Source organism: Oncorhynchus nerka, unplaced genomic scaffold (assembly GCF_034236695.1).
Source record: "Oncorhynchus nerka isolate Pitt River unplaced genomic scaffold, Oner_Uvic_2.0 unplaced_scaffold_1351, whole genome shotgun sequence".
Classification (NCBI taxonomy): domain Eukaryota; kingdom Metazoa; phylum Chordata; class Actinopteri; order Salmoniformes; family Salmonidae; genus Oncorhynchus; species Oncorhynchus nerka.
The window spans coordinates 73672-95789 of NW_027039996.1; the positions used below are offsets into that span (position 1 = coordinate 73672).

General features: G+C 40.1%; 1 protein-coding gene across 1 annotated transcript; it reads right to left on the reverse strand.

Annotated features, from left to right (window-relative positions):
- Positions 1–1756: 1756 nt before the first annotated feature.
- Positions 1757–13303, reverse strand: LOC135568888 (zinc finger protein 658B-like). Its single transcript, XM_065015666.1, has 3 exons — positions 12787–13303; positions 5137–5275; positions 1757–4321 (listed from the first exon to the last, which is right to left on the reverse strand). The coding sequence occupies exon 3, from the start codon at positions 4256–4258 to the stop codon at positions 2741–2743; it is 1518 nt and encodes a 505-aa protein (XP_064871738.1). The 5' UTR covers positions 4259–4321; positions 5137–5275; positions 12787–13303; the 3' UTR covers positions 1757–2740.
- Between the last annotated feature and the right edge of the window lie 8815 nt (positions 13304–22118).

The following is a 22118-nucleotide window of genomic DNA, read 5'->3' on the forward strand; positions in this document are numbered from 1 at the left end:
CAAATGATCCTTTTAACCTTACCTCTATCAAATGATATTTAACCTTACCTCTATCAAATGATCCTTTTAACCTTACCTCTATTTAACCTTACCTCTATCAAATGATCCTTTTAACCTTACCTCTATTTAACCTTACCTCTATCAAATGATCCTTTTAACCTTACCTCTATCAAATGATCCTTTAACCCTCTATTTAACCTTACCTCTATCAAATGATCCTTTTAACCTTACCTCTATCAAATGATCCTTTTAACCTTACCTCTATCAAATGATCCTTTTAACCTTACCTCTATTTAACCTTACCTCTATCAAATGATCCTTTTAACAATAAATACAGCAACTCATCTCTTACTGCAAAAAAATAATAATTTTTCAGGCCTTTATGGGCCGTTCTCTATATGTATTACCTGGATGTCATCTAATGCTTTTAACCTCTATCAAATGATCCTTAAAGGGACCGTGCTGAACCCCTCAGAATAATTTGTTCACCCCTGACGTATGGGTGTTCAGGGTTGCATATTATTAGTATTTCCATTAACAAATCTTTTATTATTAATATTCATCTCTAGTAATCAATTATATGCACATACAATTTTTTTTGGGGGGGGGGAATTGTATCTATATTGTCACAGAATCAATACATAAATGTAGGAAATCTTAGTTACTCACATTAATTCAAGAGTGTTTCCAATGACTTCTCCCTTTATCCCTACGAATCAGCTAAGCCGTATCGAAACTTATCCACGTTTTAAATTTATTTTAGTCTAATTATGCACATTTCTATACTTTATCACAAACACAGGGAATAACACCTAAACAAACTTCAGATGAACGCGTATTTCCAACCTCACACATCACAAACACTTCTCCCTTTATCCCTACGAATCGAAACTGATCCACATTTTGTATTTTTTGAGTCTTATTATTACACATTTCTATACTTTAAATCACAAACTTCAGATGAACACGTATTTCCAAACTCACACAACTGTCATATCACAAACACAGGGAATAACACCTAAACAATAGTAACCCAGGCCATACCGGTTACCTCATTTATCAAACATTTGATCAAAACATTACACGTTATAATTTGAACTTCACCAAGCAGAGTTCTCTCTCTCTCTCGCAAGATCACCCACACACACTAGTCCTTCACTCCACATGAACCTCACCAGTCCTACTGTGATCAACTCAGTACCACGGATCTGGACTTATTAATTAGCAACCATGCCCAAGGATACCACATTTAAGAACACTTATCAATGGAGTCCTGCTGGTTTACATCAGCTATGGCCCTCTGAAGGAAGACCTCGCTCTGAGCGTCAACAGGGGGCATTTATTTTTATAATTTCATCACTTATGGGACAGATAGTACTGAGGTAGGCTTGGACCATGTCGGAGATCTGGCATCCACCCGCGCACGCTACCTCTCAGATCTTAGGCGGATCCAACTGCTCAATAATGAGTATGGTTTTCCCTAAGATCCCAATTTCTGATTCCCTGTTTACCCAGATATTCAGGAGCGGTCAACAGGTGTTTCAGATCACCTCCTCGTCACCAAAAATATAAATGGTTCCCACAGTTTACCCAGATCTTCAGGAGCAGTCAACAGGTGTTTCAGATCACCTCCTCGTCACCAAAAATATAAATGATTCCCACAGTTTACCCAGATCTTCAGGAGCAGTCAACAGGTGTTTACCCAGATCTTCAGGAGCAGTCAACAGGTGTTTACCCAGATCTTCAGGAGCAGTCAACAGGTGTTTCAAACAATCATCTTTATTTAATATTGATTAATTATTGCAATAATGAAAGACTAATCAAGCCCAACACTCTTGACTGTTGGGCAGAGCAGCCAAAACTTTACAGGCAATGCTTTTTCCACCCCTCCCCTGGAGATTGGGTCACCATAAAAGCCACTTTGGGTTTATCCTGTGGTCATCTGCACTGGGGGGCGGGGGTTGTTCTACTCCCCTAGGTTCTCCTCATCTGGGTTACATTACATAACCACATCTTATCTATTGGATTTTAGGCTCCTCTCAGTTCACACAGATATTTAAAAATAACATACATTTCTTACTATTAGTTAAGTATATAATCAAACTATTAATAACAAACTAAATCTGGTAAATATGTAATTTTTCTAATATACTTTTTATCATTTTATTTTAAAAAATTAGATTTTTTTTTTTTTTTTTTTTTACATATTAGAAAAACAGTGGTAAAGCATTTCCCCACAGTCAGAGCAGTGGTGAGGTTTCTCTCGGTTAAAAAAAATGGGTTGCCTGAGAGAACAAAACTCTTCCTACAGTCAGAGCAGTGGTGAGGTTTCTCTGTGTGTCAGCTGGTGTCTAGTAAGGTGACACTTCAAGGTGTAACTCCTGTCACACTCTTAGCAGCTGTACGGCCTCCCTCCTGTGTGGACTCTCTGGTGAATCTTTAAGGAATCAGATCAAAAACTAAGTCCACAGGCTGTGCAGCAGTAAGGCTTCTATTTGGAGTGAGTTTGCTGGTGAGATTGAAAGTCACCCGACGTGACAAAACTCATCCCACACTGATCACAGTGGTGTGGCTTCTCTCCTGTGTGCCTTCTCTTGTGAACTTTCAAGGCGCTGGCCTGGGAAAAACTCTTCCCACAGTCAGGGAAAGGGCATTGGTATGGCCTCTCTCCTGTGTGTCTTCGCTGGTGAATTCGCAAGGTTGCCATTGTGGCAAAGTTGTTCCCGCAGTCTGAGCAAGATTATGGTTTCTCTCCCTTGTGAAGACGCTCGTGTCCTTTGAGAGACTGTTGCCAAAGGAAGCTCTTGTCACAGTGGGAGCAGTGGTAAGGCTTCTCTCCAGTGTGAATAAGCTTGTGTTTCTTCAATGCACCTAGCGTTGTGCAGCTCGACTCACACTGAGAGCAATGGTACATCTTCTTCTCTAAATGTGTGAACTTGTGATTATTTAAAGAGTCAAGTCTGGAAAAGCTCTTCTTGCAGTCAGAGCAGTGATAGGGTTTCTCTCCTGTGTGTATTCTTCGGTGTGTCCTAAGATTGGCTCTGTGTGCAAACTTCTGCCCACATTCAGAGCACTCATACGGTTTCTCTCCAGTGTGAATCCGCATGTGTCCTTCCAGTGCCCTGGCAGAGGAGAGACTAGCACCGCACTGGGAGCAGCAGTGAGGTTTATCTTCTGTATGTCTGACCTCATGTTCTTTCAGAGATCTGTTGTTAGTGAAACTCAGCTCGCACTTAGAGCAGTGGTATGGCTTTTCTCCCGTGTGAATTTGCATATGATTTTTCAGGTGATCCGACCGTCCAAAACTCCTCTGGCAAACATTGCAGCTGTGTGGTTTCTCACCTGTATGAATTCTCTGGTGTGTGCACAGGGCTGAATTAGTGGCAAAGCTCAACTTACAGTGGAAACAGTGGAAGGGTTTCTGTCCAGTGTGTGTTCGCTTATGCTGCTCTAGAGAATTAGATGATCCTAGCTTCTTGCCACACTGTGGACATTGGTAGCCTTTCTCTCCAGTGTGCACTTTCTTATGTCGCAAGAGTCCAGTCTTAACAGCAAACCTCTTCCCACACTCAGTACATTGGTGGGGCTTCTCTCCAGTATGTCTTAGCTGGTGACATCTTAAAGAAGATACAAATCTGAAGTTTTTCCCACAGTCAGTGCATTGGTAAGGTTTCTCCCCTGTGTGAATCCTCTGGTGTAGTCTGAGTAATTTAGAAGAGGAATAGCTTCCCCCGCACAGCTCACAGTGATGAGGCTTCTCTCCTGTGTGTATTCGTTTGTGTTCAGACAGTGCTGAGGCTTCTGTGAAACTCTTCCCACACTCGGAGCAGTGGAATGGTCTCTCTCCAGTGTGAATCCGCCAGTGAGCTTTTAAGCTTTGTGATGTAGCAAATCTCTTCCCGCAGTCAGAGCAACAGTGTGGTTTTTCACCGGTGTGTTTTATTCTCTCGTGTATCCGTAAACCACTGGAGTCTTTAAATCTCTGCCCACATTCTGAGCACTGGTATGGTTTTTCTCCAGTGTGAATCCGCATGTGTCCTTCCAGTGCACTCGCAGAGGAGAGGCTAGCTCCACACTGGGCGCAGCAGTGAGGTTTCTCTCCAGTATGAATTCTCTGGTGTCCTCTAAGGTTTACTTTAGAGGTGTAACTCTTCCCACAGTCAGAGCAGCAGTGAGGTTTCTTCCTCATGGGTCTCAGCTGTTGTTTCTTGAGGTGTTTCTGATCTTGAGACACTTTTCTCTGCCTCGACAGCATCATGATGTTTTGCCTGCCCAGATGACAAGCCCCTTCTACCGAGAGAGTGACAGATAGGACTGTCCCCTGTGAAGAAAAGACAAGACAGTTATGGTTCGATGCCAGATTTAGGCATTCTGACATTTCACACTCTAGTAACCGAATTTAAGCATTTAAAATCTTCAATGTAAAATCGTGTTAAATCTTCAAATTGTCAATGTATCCAAGGGTGTAGGAGTGTTGTAGTGATAAATTAAATCTAGAATCGGCTTCCTACTTTGCAACAAAGCCTCCTTCACTCACGCTGCCAAACATACCCTCGTAAAACTGACTATCCTACCGATCCTCGACATCATTTACAAAATAGCTTCCAATACTCGACTCAGCAAACTGGATGCAGTTTATCACAGTGCCATCCGTTTTGTCACCAAAATCCCTTTATACCACCCACCACTGCGACCTGTATGCTCTAGTCGGCTGGCCCTCGCTACATATTCGTCGCCAGACCCACTGGCTCCAGGTCATCTATAAGTCTATGCTAGGTAAAGCTCCACCTTAGCTCCCTGGTCACCTATCCCTCCAGTGTTAATTTTCTAAATTGTAATTACTTCGCTACTATGGCCTATTTATTGCCTTACCTCCTAACGCCATTTGCACACATTGTATATAGACTTTTTTCCTATTGTGTTTTTGACTGTACTCTTGTTTATTCCATGTGTGTTGTTGTTTGTGTCGCACTGCTTTGCTTTATCTTGGCCATGTCGCAGTTGTACACTAGCCTACCTGGTTAAATAAAGGTGATTTATTTTAATTTGACATCTTTTAAACAGATTGTAGTTAGTGGTAATTAATGACATCCAGGGAGTGTCCCAAAATACATTTATATAACAGCATGAACCCACTTAGCGCCGGTGTTTTCCTGCAGTCGACCAACCGCACAGACAACCTCTTCAGACCCAGCAGTAAGGTGTTACCAGGAGAGGTACGACCCGGGGACTCCGGGAGGGGTAGGGGGGAGGAGGGTTGGAGGGAGAGTGTTTCCTGTTAACTCAAAGAGAGGAGGAGTGTTGTCATATTGGTACAAAACAATAATAGATATATAGATAATAGATAATGATCTAAAACAAGTCTTCAAATAGTAAACCTTTGTCCAGAAAACTGTTCCTAATGTCCTATTTATAGTCTAGTGTTGCATTATGGGAACGGTGTCTCCACGTATAGTCTAGTGTTGCATTATGGGAACTGTGTCTCCACGTATAGTCTAGTGTTGCATTATGGGAACTGTGTCTCCACGTATAGTCTAGTGTTGCATTATGGGAACTGTGTCATGGGCATTTTGGATATATATGGAAGGAATTAATAGAACAAAAAGGACCAATTGTGATGTTTATGGGACATATTGGAGTGCCAACAAAAGAAGCTTGTCAAAGGTAATGCATGTTTTATATTTTATTTCAGCGTTTTGTGTAGTGCCTGCAGGGTTGCAATATGCTAATCCCTTTGTTTACTGCTGGTGCTATCATCAGTTAACCTCTTGAAGCTAGGGGGCACTATTTTTATGTTTGGAAAAAACAACGTTACCAAAGTAAACAGCCTATTTCTCAGGACCAGATGCTAGAATATGCATATAATTGACAGATTAGGATAGAAAACACTCCAAAGTTTCCAAAACTGTCAAAATATTGTCTGTGAGTAAAACAGAACTGATATAGCAGGCGAGAGCCTGAGAAAAATCCAATCAGGAAGTGACTCTTATTTTGAAACCCCTGTTTTCCTATGCATCCCTATTGCCCATTGAAAGGGATATCAACAAGATTCCTTTTTCTATGGCTTCCCCAAGGTGTCAACAGCCTTTAGACATAGTTTCAGGCTTTTATTTTGAAGAATGAGCGTGAGCGACCACATTGCGTAAGCGGACAGGTGGGGGCTCTCAGAGTGATTTGTGCGCAAAAGAGAGAGGCGGCCATTGTTACTCCCGGTCCTAGTGAAAAACCAACTGTCCCGGTTGATATATTATCGAATAGATATTTGAAAAACTGCGTTGTCGTGACCGCTCTTTCTGGTGGATTCCTGGGCATAACACACCAAACTAACGGAGGTATTTGGATATAAAAAATATCTTTATGGAACAAAAGGAACATTTGTTGTCTAACTGGGAGTCTCGTGAGTGAAAACATCCGAAGATCATCAAAGGTAAACAATTAATTTGATTGCTTTTCTGATTTTCGTGACCAAGTTACCGGATAATAGGTGTACTTATTGTTTTGCTCTGCTATCGATAAACAAACGCTTGTATTGCTTTCGTTGTTAAGCATAATTTCAAAATCTGAGACAACAGGGTGATTAACAAAAGGCTAAGCTGTGTTTCGCTATATTTCACTTGTGATTTCATGAATATTTTCTAGTAATATTATTTGACTGTTGCGCTATGTTATTCAGCGTTGCTGATGACAAATATACCGGATCCGGTATAACACAATCAACAAGGTAGGTCGTACAGACCTTAGTTATGTTGCATCTGGACTGCTGTCCAGTCATGTGGTCAGGTGCCACAAAGAGGAACTTAAAGTTACAATTGACTCAGAACAGAGCAGCACAGCTGGCTCTTAAATGTACACGGAGAACTAACAATGATATGCATGTCAATTTCTCCTGGCTCAAAGTAGAGGAGTAGATGCATCACTGCATGTATTTGTGAGAGGTGTTGACAAGCTGAATGCACGAGCTGTCTGCTTGAACTACTGGCACACATCTCAGACACCCAATCATACCCCGCATACTAGAGGTCGACCAACTATGATTTTTCAACGCCGATACCGATTATTGGAGGACCCAAAAAGGCCAATACCGATTAAATCGGCCGATTATTATTTATTTATTTGTAATAATGACAATTACAACAATAATTACAACAATACTGAATGAACACTTATTTTAACTTAATATAATACATCAATAAAATCAATTTAACCTCAAATAAATAATGAAACATGTTCAATTTGGTTTAAATAATGCAAAAACAAAGTGTTGGAGAAGAAAGTAAAAGTGCAATATGTGCCATGTAAAAAAGCTAACATTTAAGTTCCTTGCTCAGAACATGAGAACATATGAAAGCTGGTGGTTCCTTTTAACATGAGACTTCAATATTCCAAGGTAAGAGGTTTTAGGTTGTAGTTAATATAGGAATTATAGGACTATTTCTCTCTCTACCATTTGTATTTCATATACGTTTGACTATTGGATGTTCTTATAGGCACTTTAGTATTGCCAGTGTAACAGTATAGCTTCCGGCCCTCTCCTCGCTCCTACCTGGGCTCGAACCAGGAACACATATAGGACTATTCGGAATCGAATGCTGTGCATTGAGCTGTTTATGACTACCATCGCTCAGTCAGGACTGCTCTATCAAATCAAAAATCATAGACTTAATTATAACATAATAACACACTGAAATACGAGCCATAGGTCATTAATAATTAATAATCGATTCCTGAAACTATAATTTCGAAAACAAAGCTTTTATTATTTCAGTGAAATACGGAACCGTTCCGTATTTTATCTAACGGGTGGCATCCCTAAGTGTAAATATTGCTGTTACATTGTACAACCTTCAATGTTATGACACTCTAGACCCAAACTGCTACAGACCTATATCTATCCTACCCTGTCTTTCTAAGGTCTTCGAAAGCCAAGTTAACAAACAGATTACCGACCATTTCGAATCCCACCGTACCTTCTCCGCTATGCAATCTGGTTTCAGAGCTGGTCACGGGTGCACCTCAGCCACGCTCAAGGTCCTAAACGACATCATAACTGCCATCGATAAGAGACATTACTGTGCAGCCGTATTCATCGACCTGGCCAAGGCTTTCGACTCTGTCAATCACCACATTCTTATTTGCAGACTTGATAGCCTTGGTTTCTCAAATGATTGCCATGCCTGGTTTACCAACAACTTCTCTGATAGAGTTCAGTGTGTCAAATCGGGGGGCCTGTTCTCTGGACGTCTGGCAGTCTCTATGGGGGTGCCACAGGGTTCAATTCTCGGGCTGACTCTCTTCTCTGTATACATCAATGATGTCGCTCTTGCTGCTGGTGATTCTCTGATCCACCTCTACGCAGACGACACCATTCTGTGTACTTCTGGCCCCTCTTTGGACACTGTGTTAACTTTAATTTTTTTTATTTTATTTTTTATTTTACCTTTATTTTACTAGGCAAGTCAGTTAAGAACAAATTCTTATTTTCAATGACGGCCTAGGAACAGTGGGTTAACTGCCTGTTCAAGGGCAGAATGACAGATTTTGTATCTTGTCAGCTCGGGGGATTTGAACTTGCAACCTTTCGGTTACTAGTCCAATGCTCTAACCACGAGGCTACCCTGCCGCCACACTAACCTCCAGACGAGCTTCAATTCCATACAACTCTCCTTCTGTGGCCTCCAACTGCTCTTAAACACAAGTAAAACCAAATGCATGCTATTCAATCGATCACTGCCCGAAACCTGCTCGCCCGTCCAGCATCACTACTCTGGACGGTTCTGACTTCTACAAATAAGTGGGTGTCTGGTTAGACTGTAAACTCTCCTTCCAGACTCACATTAAGCATCTCCAATCCAAAATTAAATCTAGAATCGGCTTCCTATTTCACAACAAAGCCTCCTTCACTCATGCTGCCAAACATACTCTCGTAAAATTGACCATCCTACCGATCCTCGACTTCGGTTATGTCATCTATAAAATAGTCAACACTCTACTCAACAAACTGGATGCAGTCTATCACAGTGCCATCCGTTTTGTCACCAAAGCCCCATACACTACCCACCATTGTGACCTGTACACTCTCGTTGGTTGGCCCTCGCTTCATACTCGTCGCCAAACCCACTGGCTACAGGTTATCTACAAGTCTCTACTAGGTAAAGCCCCGCCTTAAATCAGCTCACTGGTCGCCATAGCAGCACCCACTCGCAGCACGCGCTCCAGCAGGTATATCTCACTGGTCACCCCCAAAGCCAATTCCTCCTTTGGTCGTCTCTCCTTCCAGTTCTCTGCTGCCAATGACTGGAACGAACTGCAAAATCTCTGAAGCTGGAGACTCATATCTCCCTCACTAGCTTTAAGCACCAGCTGTCAGAGCAGCTCACAGATCACTGCACCTGTGCACAGCCCATCTGTAAACAGCCCATCAATCTACCTCCTCCCCATACTGTGTTTATTTACCTTGCTCCTTAGCACACCAGTATCTCTACTTGCATATTCATCTTCTGCAAATCTACCATTCTAGTGTTTAACTGCTATATTGTAATTACTTTGCCAACATGGCCTATTTATTGCCTTAACTCCCATATCTTACCTCATTTGCACTCACTGTATATAGACCTTGTTTTCTTTTGTTCTACTGTATTATTGACTATGTTTTGTTTTTTCCATGTGTAACTCTGTGTTGTTGTATTGCTTTGCTTTATCTTGGCCAGATCGCAGTTGTAAATGAGAACTTGTTCTCAACTAGCCTACCTGGTAAAATAAAGATGAAATATATATATATTTTTTAAATGCCATAATTGCGTAAATTTCTGGCAAATTAGTTCGCAGCGAGCCAGGCGGCCCAAACTGTTGCATATACCCTGACTCCTCGTGCAATGAATGCAAGAGAAGTGACAATTTCACCTGGTTAATATTGCCTGCTGACCTGGATTTCTTTTATCTAAATATGCAGGTTTAAAAATATATATTTCTGTGTATGGATTTTAAGAAACGCATTGATACTTATTTTCCACCATGATTTGCAAATAAATGTATTAACAATCCTAAAATGTGATTTTTCTGGATTTTTTCTCTCTCATTTTGTCTGTCATAGTTGAAGTGTACCTTATGATGAAAATTACAGGCCTCTCAACTTTTTAAGTGGGAGAACTTGCACAATTGGTGGCTGATTAAATACTTTTTTGCCCCACTGTATAGTATAATACAGTAGGTCTAACTAACCAGACTAATTATAGTATACTACAGTAGACCTAACTAACCAGACTAATTATAGTATACTACAGTAGACCTATCCATTCATACTAATTATAGTATACTACAGTAGACCTATCCATTCAGACTAATTATAGTATACTACAGTAGACCTAACTAACCAGACTAATTATAGTATACTACAGTAGACCTAACTAACCAGACTAATTATAGTATACTACAGTAGACCTATCTAACCAGACTAATTATAGTATACTACAGTAGACCTATCTAACCAGACTAATTATAGTATACTACAGTAGACCTATCTAACCAGACTAATTATAGTATACTACATAGACCTATCCATTCAGAATAATTATAGTATACTACAGTAGACCTATCTAACCAGACTAATTATAGTATACTACAGTAGACCTAACTAACCAGACTAATTATAGTATACTACAGTAGACCTAACTAACCAGACTAATTATAGTATACTACAGTAGACCTATCCATTCAGACTAATTATAGTATACTACAGTAGACCTATCTAACCAGACTAATTATAGTATACTACAGTAGCCTAACTAACCAGACTAATTATAGTATACTACAGTAGACCTAACTAACCAGACCTAGTAGACCTACTAACCAGACTAATTATAGTATACTACAGTAGACCTATCTAACCAGACTAATTATAGTATACTATACTACAGTAGAACTAACCAGACTAATTATAGTATACTACAGTAGACCTATCTAACCAGACTAATTATAGTATACTACAGTAGACCTAACTAACCAGACTAATTATAGTATACTACAGTAGACCTAACCAACTAACCAGACTAATTATAGTATACTACAGTAGACCTAACTAACCAGACTAATTATAACCAGACTAACCAGACTAATTATAGTATACTACAGTAGACCTAACTAACCAGACTAATTATAGACTACAGTAGACCTATCCATTCAGACTAATTATAGACTAATTATAGTATACTACAGTAGACCTATCTAACCAGACTAATTATAGTATACTACAGTAGACCTAACTAACCAGACTAATTATAGTATACTACAGTAGACCTATCTAACCAGACTAATTATAGTATACTACAGTAGACCTAACTAACCAGACTAATTATAGTATACCAGACAGTAGACCTAACTAACCAGACTAATTATAGTATACTACAGTAGACCTATCTATTCAGACTAATTATAGTATACTACAGTAGACCTAACTAACCAGACTAATTATAGTATACTACAGTAGACCTAACTAACCAGACTAATTATAGTATACTACAGTAGACCTAACTAACCAGACTAATTATAGTATACTACAGTAGACCTATCCTAACCAGACTAATTATAGTATACTACAGTAGACCTAACTAACCAGACTAATTATAGTATACTACAGTAGACCTAACTAACCAGACTAATTATAGTATACTACAGTAGACCTAACTAACCAGACTAATTATAGTATACTACAGTAGACCTATCTAACCAGACTAATTATAGTATACTACAGTAGACCTAACTAACCAGACTAATTATAGTATACTACAGTAGACCTAACTAACCAGACTAATTATAGTATACTACAGTAGACCTATCCATTCAGACTAATATAGTATACTACAGTAGACCTATCCATTCATAGTATACTACAGTAGACCTATCTAACCAGACTAATTATAGTATACTACAGTAGACCTAACTAACCAGACTAATTATAGTATACTACCAGACTAATTATAGTATACTACAGTAGACCTAACTAACCAGACTAATTATAGTATACTACAGTAGACCTATCTAACCAGACTAATTATAGTTATAGTAGACCTACTAACCAGACTAATTATAGTAGACAGTAGACCTAACTAACCAGACTAATTATAGTATACTACAGTAGACCTATCCATTCAGACTAATTATAGTATACTACAGTAGACCTATCCATTCAGACTAATTATAGTATACTACAGTAGACCTATCTAACCAGACTAATTATAGTATACTACAGTAGACCTATCCATTCAGACTAATTATAGTATACTACAGTAGACCTAACTAACCAGACTAATTATAATATACTACAGTAGACCTAACTAACCAGACTAATTATAGTATACTACAGTAGACCTAACTAAGCAGACTGTCCAACAAATACAAGAAGAAGCAATTCCTATGTCAAGTCGCGTTTACAACAATTATATATTTTATTTAAGGTTAATTTGGTCTGCAGAATATCAGAATCAATGTCTTTCAGGAGCAGACATATGTCCGGGTCTCCAGTCGGTAGCTCGTTCAGGAAAATCCAAGGCTTTGCTGCGGCCTACTTTAGCAATCTTCCATTCAGCAATTCACGGCCATTATTACCGTTCGGGAGAGCAACGATATATTAACCTACGTAAACAATACTTAGTAAAGCGAAATTAAACAATAAATGAAACTGTGCTATCAATTAAATAACGTGTGTCACAACCTGACGGAGATCCGCGAAACGTGTTACGTAGTTCTTGGCCGCAGACGTGTTTTTAAATATATATATTACATGTAACTCACCTGATTCATTGTAGACACTCGTTTACGGTCGGTCGTTTGCAGAGTTCAGACCAAGTGAACCAGATGAGATGTTTATTCCTAGTCTGTTGAATTGTAGATTAGGGAGGTAGAGTTTATTCCTGTGACTGTGGGACTATGGTTCCATTTCCATTATTAGCAGCATCTAGGCTGTCCACTTTGAAGAGCTGAGACAGAATGGCTATATAAGGAATGGAACGTATAGGACCAGGACCCCGCTACCATTATAACCTATACAGCAGTCAGATGTGGGCGTTAACAAGCAAGAACTGAGATGGAAAGATGATGGTGGAGAAAGGTCAAGGAAAGCTATTTTCATACAGAGGGAGGGGGCTCTATACGTTATGCAAAGACAGAATCCTATAAAGGCAGGACTCTGTAATATGAGAATTTTGTATTTTTCATGAAAGGGTTCGGCTCTGTTAAGTTTGTAATAAAGTCTATATTGAATTCACAAGTTCTAGAAAGAGTGGTATATTTCTGAGTCAATATTCCACCACATGACTCTCTGCCTAAAGTCTCGAAAGAAAAGACAGACTCCGCCTTCACATCCGTTCCATTGAAAAGATTTCCTTCACGTTACCATTCTGCTGGTCGTAGATGATGAAATGGCCGCAGGAAGGCGGATATGTTTTTCAAAATAAGAGTCGTCCTCCAATAACAAGCGAATTTATAGATTTCTATATTGCAGTACAACTGTACACAGCATTGCAAACACATAGGAGGAAAAAAACACAGATCTTTTGATGCATTCTTAAATTGTATTTTATTACACTGAACACAAATATTAATTCAACATGTAAAGTGTTAGTCCCATGTTTCATACGAACAAAATGCTTATTTATTTACTTCCCTGTTAGGGAGCATTTCTCTTTTGCCAAAATAATCCATCCAGGTGTTTTTTTTATTATCAAAAAGCTGATTAAACAACATGATTATTACACAGGTGCACCTTGTGCCGAGGACAATAAAAGGCGGCTCTAAAATGTGTAGTTTTGTCACACAACATGATGCCACAGATGTATCAAGTTTTGAGAGAACCTGCAATTGGCATGCTGTCTGCAGGAATGTCCACCAGAGCTGTGGCTTGATAATTTAATGTTAATTTCTCTACCATAACCTGCCTCCAACATCATTTTAGTGTATTTGGCAGTATGTCCAACCGGCCTCACAACCACAGACCATCCTAGGATATATGGTATATTCTAGAATTCATCCATGATGTCATAATGACAGTTTAACCAGGTTTCTAGGATATATAGTATATTCTAGAATTCATCCATGATGTCATAATGACAGTTTAACCAGGTTTCTAGGATATATAGTATATTCTAGAATTCATCCATGATGTCATAATGACAGTTTAACCAAGTTTCTAGGATATATAGTATATTCTAGAATTCATCCATGATGTCATAATGACAGTTTAACCAGGTTTCTAGGATATATAGTATATTCTAGAATTCATCCATGATGTGATAATGACAGTTTAACCAGGTTTCTAGGATATATAGTATATTCTAGAATTCATCCACGATGTGATAATGACAGTTTAACCAGGTTTCTAGGATATATAGTATATTCTAGAATTCATCCATGATGTCATAATGACAGTTTAACCAGGTTTCTAGGATATATAGTACATTCTAGAATTCATCCATGATGTCATAATGACAGTTTAACCAGGTTTCTAGGATATATAGTATATTCTAGAATTCATCCATGATGTCATAATGACAGTTTAACCAGGTTTCTAGGATATATAGTATATTCTAGAATTCATCCATGATGTCATAATGACAGTTTAACCAGGTTTCTAGGATATATAGTATATTCTAGAATTCATCCATGATGTCATAATGACAGTTTAACCAGGTTTCTAGGATATATAGTATATTCTAGAATTCATCCATGATGTCATAATGACAGTTTAACCAGGTTTCTAGGATATATAGTATATTCTAGAATTCATCCATGATGTCATAATGACAGTTTAACCAGGTTTCTAGGATATATAGTATATTCTAGAATTCATCCATGATGTCATAATGACAGTTTAACCAGGTTTCTAGGATATATAGTATATTCTAGAATTAATCTATGATGTCATAATGATAGTTTAACCAGGTTTCTAGGATATATAGTATATTCTAGAATTCATCCATGATGTCATAATGACAGTTTAACCAGGTTTCTAGGATATATAGTATATTCTAGAATTCATCCATGATGTCATAATGATAGTTTAACCAGGTTTCTAGGATATATAGTATATTCTAGAATTCATCCATGATGTCATAATGATAGTTTAACCAGGTTTCTAGGATATATACTATATTCTAGAATTCAGCCTCATCGCTGCTCCCTCCCCTCAGACTGACTTTTAGATGCCATCAAGTCCAGTAATAATTTATAAAAAATAAAATTATAAAAGCTGTCAAGTAATACAACAAATTATATATTACCAGTGCGATCATATAACTCAAATTTCAAAATATAATGTCAACATGGTCTGAGAAGAACAACACTGGCAGGACAATTCAAGCAGAGCCAATACGCCCAGTGTCAATGTATTGGGTCTATAGCCCAGTGTCAATGTATTGGGTCTATAGCCCAGTGTCAATGTATTGGGTCTTTAGCCCAGTGTCAATGTATTGGGTCTATAGCCCAGTGTCAATGTATTGGGTCTTTAGCCCAGTGTCAATGTATTGGGTCTTTAGCCCAGTGTCAATGTATTGGGTCTATAGCCCAGTGTCAATGTATTGGGTCTTTAGCCCAGTGTCAATGTATTGGGTCTATAGCCCAGTGTCAATGTATTGGGTCTTTAGCCCAGTGTCAATGTATTGGGTCTATAGCCCAGTGTCAATGTATTGGGTCTTTAGCCCAGTGTCAATGTATTGGGTCTATAGCCCAGTGTCAATGTATTGGGTCTTTAGCCCAGTGTCAATGTATTGGGTCTATAGCCCAGTGTCAATGTATTAGGTCTTTAGCCCAGTGTCAATGTATTGGGTCTATAGCCCAGTGTCAATGTATTGGGTCTTTAGCCCAGTGTCAATGTATTGGGTCTTTAGCCCAGTGTCAATGTATTGGGTCTTTAGCCCAGTGTCAATGTATTGGGTCTATAGCCCAGTGTCAATGTATTGGGTCTATAGCCCAGTGTCAATGTATTGGGTCTATAGCCCAGTGTCAATGTATTGGGTCTTTAGCCTAGTGTCAATGTATTGGGTCTATAGCCCAGTGTCAATGTATTGGGTCTTTAGCCCACTGCACAAACCTCATTGATACAGAACTGTTTTTAATTGGTTAATGTTGCATAGGCTTATGTTTTTTTAAAGTCATGTTTAAAAACAAAATCTGAGTGGTAGGTCTTAGCTTGCATTTTGACTCGGGGAAAGAGAGGTTTGTGACCACTGTACTAAGTAAATGACCTTTATAACAGCATTTTCAGGATGTTATGTCACAACAATATATATATATTTTTTTACAAAAAGCAATCTATTATTATGGTTTTTGAACACTATAAATTTGCATCATAGCTGTACTTTTAGATGATGGTTGACGCGCTTGTTTGCCATTAGCCAATCAGCGTTTCTCAACGAGTTCAAAGCACGTGAAAGCGTCCAACTCGTTACTCGTGATCCAAAAGGTTGGTAACCACTGCATTTGCTGAATCAATGTATCCTGTTGGTGGCTAATTGCCTCCTAAATCACGTTAGCCTGTCTTCTATGCTAATATTAGCTAGCTAGATAACTTATAGCTAGCCAACTTGAACCTGCCAGTCGGTGACGGATTGCTAAAATCAACATTCGCTAGAACAGTTTAAACTATTTTGATGAACTTACAATGTCCGCAACACCGAGGAAATCGTGACAGGTGGGTGGAGTTATATGGATGAGATGTGTGAATACAAAGTACATTTACATTTAAGTCATTTAGCAGACGCTCTTATCCAGAGCGACTTACAAATTGGTGCATTCACCTTATGACATCCAGTGGAACAGTAGTGCATCTAAATCTTTTAAGGGGGGGGGGGGGGTGAGAGGGATTACTTTATCCTATCCTAGGTATTCCTTAAAGAGGTGGGGTTTCAGGTGTCTCCTGAGTATATAGTACACTATATACACACACAACAGTACACGGAGACCCCTTCAAATGAGTGGATTCGGCTATTTCAGCCACACCCGTTGCTGACAGGTTTATAAAATTGAGCACACAGCCATGCAATCTCCATAGACAAACATTGGCAATATAATGACCTTACTGAAGAGTTCAGTGACTTTCAACGTGGCACCGTCATAGGATGCTACCTTTCCAACAAGTCAGTTTGTCAAATTTCTGCCCTTCTAGAGCTTCCCCTGGTCAACTATACGTGCTGTTATTGTGAAGTGGAAACATCTAGGAGCAACAACGGCTCAGCCGCGAAGTGGTAGGCCACACAAGCTCACAGAACAGGACTGCTGAAACGCATAGCGAGCAAAAATTGTCTGTCCTCGGTTGCAACACTCACTACCGAGTTCCAAACTGCCTCTGGAAGCTACGTCAGCACAAGAACTGGTCGTCGGGAGCTTCATGAAATGGGTTTCCATGGCCGAGCAGCCTCACACAAGCCTAAGATCACCATGCGCAATGCCAAGCGTCGGCTGGAGTGCTGTAAAGCTCGCCACCATTGGACTCTGGAACAGGGGAAATTAGTTCTCTGGAGTGATGAATCACGCTTCACCATCTGGCAGGACAATCTGGTTTTGGCAGATGCCAGGAGAACACTACCTGCCTGAATGCACAGTGTCAACTGTAAAGTTTGGTGGACAGAGGAATAATGATCTGGGGATGTTTTTTCATGGTTCGGGCACCTTAGTTCCAGTGAAGGGAAATCTTAGTGCTACAGCATACAATGACATTCTATACGATTCTGTGCTTCCAACTTTGTGGCAACAGTTTGGGGAAGGCTCTTTCCTGTTTCAGCATGACAATGCCTGTGCACAAAGCAAGGTCCATTCAGGAATGGTTTGTCGAGATTGGTGTGGAAGAACTTGACTGGCCTGCACAGACCCCTGACCTCAACCCCATTGAACATCTTTGGGATGAATTGGAACGCCGACTGCGTGCCAGGTCTAATCTCTCACTAATGCTCTTGTGGCTGAATGGAAGCAAGTCCCCGCAGCAATGTTCCAACATCTAGTGGAAAGCCTTCCCAGAAGAGTGGAGGCTGTTATAGCAGCAATGTTCCAACATCTAGTGGAAAGCCTTCCCAGAAGAGTGGAGGCTGTTCTAGCAGCAATGTTCCAACATCTAGTGGAAAGCCTTCCCAGAAGAGTGGAGGCTGTTATAGCAGCAAAGGGGGACCAACTCCATATTAATGCCTTCCCTGAAGAGTGGAGGCTGTTATAGCAGCAAAGGGGGGACCAACTCCATATTAATGACTTCCCAGAAGAGTGGAGGCTGTTATAGCAGCAAAGGGGGGACCAACTCCATATTAATGACTTCCCAGAAGAGTGGAGGCTGTTATAGCAGCAAAGGGGGGACCAACTCCATATTAAAGATGTAGTTCTAGCCATCACTCTGGATGTAGTTCTAGCCATCACTCTGGATGTAGTTCTAGCCATCACTCTGGTTGTAGATCTAGCCATCACTCTGGTTGTAGATCTAGCCATCACTCTGGATGTAGTTCTAGCCATCACTCTGGATGTAGTTCTAGCCATCACTCTGGTTGTAGTTCTAGCCATCACTCTGGTTGTAGTTCTAGCCATCACTCTGGTTGTAGTTCTAGCCATCACTCTGGATGTAGTTCTAGCCATCACTCTGGATGTAGTTCTAGCCATCACTCTGGATGTAGTTCTAGCCATCACTCTGGATGTAGTTCTAGCCATCACTCTGGTTGTAGTTCTAGCCATCACTCTGGTTGTAGTTCTAGCCATCACTCTGGTTGTAGTTCTAGCCATCACTCTGGTTGTAGTTCTAGCCATCACTCTGGATGTAGTTCTAGCCATCACTCTGGATGTAGTTCTAGCCATCACTCTGGATGTAGTTCTAGCCATCACTCTGGATGTAGTTCTAGCCATCACTCTGGTTGTAGTTCTAGCCATCACTCTAGATGTAGTTCTAGCCATCACTCTGGTTGTAGTTCTAGCCATCACTCTAGATGTAGTTCTAGCCATCACTCTGGTTGTAGTTCTAGCCATCACTCTAGATGTAGTTCTAGCCATCACTCTGGTTGTAGATCTAGCCATCACTCTGGATGTAGTTCTAGTAGTTCTAGCCATCACTCTGGTTGTAGTTCTAGCCATCACTCTAGATGTAGTTCTAGCCATCACTCTGGATGTAGATCTAGCCATCACTCTGGATGTAGTTCTAGCCATCACTCTGGTTGTAGATCTAGCCATCACTCTGGTTGTAGTTCTAGCCATCACTCTGGATGTAGTTCTAGCCATCACTCTGGATGTAGTTCTAGCCATCACTCTGGATGTAGTTCTAGCCATCACTCTAGTTGTAGTTCTAGCCATCACTCTGGTTGTAGTTCTAGCCATCACTCTAGATGTAGTTCTAGCCATCACTCTGGATGTAGTTCTAGCCATCACTCTGGTTGTAGTTCTAGCCATCACTCTGGTTGTAGTTCTAGCCATCACTCTGGATGTAGTTCTAGCCATCACTCTGGATGTTTTCTCCTCCCTTCCTAGCAGAAGAAGATAGAAATATGAATGAATAGAAGGGGCATCTGTATTCAAGTCAATGAAGGCATCATGTAGGGTTTCCCACTCTGTCCTCAGAACCCCAAGGGGAAGCACGTTTTGTTTTCTCCTCCCCTCCTAGCACTGCACAGCTAATTCAAATCAACTAATCATCAAACGTTGAATCAGCTGTGTAGTGTTAAGGGCAAAAAAACTAAACGTGTACCCCTTGTTGAACCGAGGATCGAGTTTAGGAAACTCTGGCAGAATGGGTGGAGTGGCAGCCATTTTGAGTGTACCCATGCCAGGAAGTAAAAGTAGGAAGTGTACCCTTCAATATGTGCTGTGATTGGTTGAGTAAACTCAACTGTCATTACAAAAAATACATTCCATTGCATGAGCCACATCAGTTAAATGAACATTCTACATTACCATGGCAATCCAGCATCAGTTAAATTAACATTCTACATTACCATGGCAATCCAGCATCAGTTAAATGAACATTCTACATTACCATGGCAATCCAGCATCAGTTAAATGAACATTCTACATTACCATGGCAATCCAGCATCAGTTAAATTAACAATCTACATTACCATGGCAATCCAGCATCAGTTAAATTAACATACCACATTACCATGGCAATCCAGCATCAGTTAAATGAACATTCTACATTATCATGGCAATCCAGCATCAGTTAAATGAACATTCTACATTACCATGGCAATCCAGCATCAGTTAAATTAACATTCTACATTACCATGGCAATCCAGCATCAGTTAAATTAACATACCACATTACCATGGCAATCCAGCATCAGTTAAATTAACATACCACATTACCATGGCAATCCAGCATCAGTTAAATGAACATTCTACATTACCATGGCAATCCAGCATCAGTTAAATTAACATTCTACATTACCATGGCAATCCAGCATCAGTTAAATTAACATTCCAAAACACCATGGAAATGATTGCATCACAATACAAGGCGGACATTGTGAGTGAACCTATGTGTTTACCAGTCAACTGCCAGGGTTGGACCTTCCAAGCCAGTTCTATTCATTCTTATTTGTATGGTATGGTATTACAGTGATCTAAACTAGAGACAGAGTTGGAGCCAACAACCTACAGGAGGGTGGCTCTCCAGGAACAGGGTTGGAGCCAACAACCTACAGGAGGGTGGCTCTCCAGGAACAGGGTTGGAGCCAACAACCTACAGGAGGGTGGCACTCCAGGAACAGGGTTGGAGCCAACAACCTACAGGAGGGTGACTCTCCAGGAACAGGGTTGGAGCCAACAACCTACAGGAGGGTGGCTCTCCAGGAACAGTACTAAACAACATATTCAAGTGTAAAACTTCAGTAGAATGGCCCTTTAAAACCACACATGGGTTTAACAATTGCATAGTTTGTGTCCTTGTTAAGACAGTACTCACTCATGGTGTTAATCAGATCTCCTGTCTCCTCCTCCTCTCCTTCCTCCAATGTGACAGTCATCTCCCCCTCTTCTCCTTCTTCCTCAACTCCAAACACGTCTTCCTCTTCTTTCACCGTGACAGTCATCTCCTCCTCTTTCACTCTTTCAATTGCATCCTCTTCTTTCACTGTAACACCTTCTTCTTCTTTCACTGTAATTTCTTCCTCTTCTTCTTTCACAGTAACATCCTCACCCTCTACTTCTCTTCTAACAGTCTCTTCTTCTTTCACAGTAACATCCTCACCCTCTACTTCTCTTTTAACAGGCTCTTCCTCTTTCACAGTAACATCCTCACCCTCTACTTCTCTTTCAACGGTCTCTCCTTCTTTCTCCTCTTCTGTACCGGGTGGGAAGTAGCTTAGTGAGCTCATGGTTGGGGATGTTAGCTAGCTAGGTTAGCCTAGCACTAGGCTAATGCTATTTGAGCTATTCAGAAAGTTACTAGCAACGTAAAGGGGCTAACTACCTATACGACAAAAGTGTAATTACAACAAAGTGGCTATTTTACATCGAAAGCGTATACAGAGCTTAAATGTTTCGGCTGTGTTGGCTAGCAAGCTACCGAAGTGGCTGACAAGCTGCTGTTGTTGAAAGAACGTCCCGTCCACTAGAATACACGTCACGCTGGCAGCGTCGCCTGAAAGATGCGCATCTGCTGACTGGAGTAGACAACGCAGTTAAGGAAAATATGTTATAATTGAACACATTTATGAAGATTTTACACTATTGTGGAGAGATGTACTGTTTGGATTCTTTACATACAATAGAAATAAGCGGAATCATTTTTATGTAATTAATTTCATTATTCTTTTGGCCAAATTTCATATACACAAATGTAAATTTACAAACAGAAAACCACATTTTCGTATCCTACAAAAAGAAATTGAACTGTATTTTAAGACGGTTAAATGCTCTACTAACAAAAAAAGCTGTTAGAATTGTAAGTATATGCATGTCCCTTAAGGTCCTTGTGTAATTGTAATGTGATATTGTACCCCTAGCCCCGCCCCCAGCCCCGCCCCCAGCCCCGCCCCTAGCTCGATTGTCCATTGTTTGTAATCTATGTATGCCTGTGTTCCCTCATGTGCTTTATGTATTGATTTGTTATTAATAAAAAATAAAAAACTTTAAAAAAATATATAAAAAAAAAAAAAGAAAAAAGAAAAA

Coding starts and splice junctions, on each gene's coding strand:
- LOC135568888 (XM_065015666.1), bottom strand. CDS start 4,258: ATGATGCTGTCGAGGCAGAGAAAAGTGTCTCAAGATCAGAAACACCTC.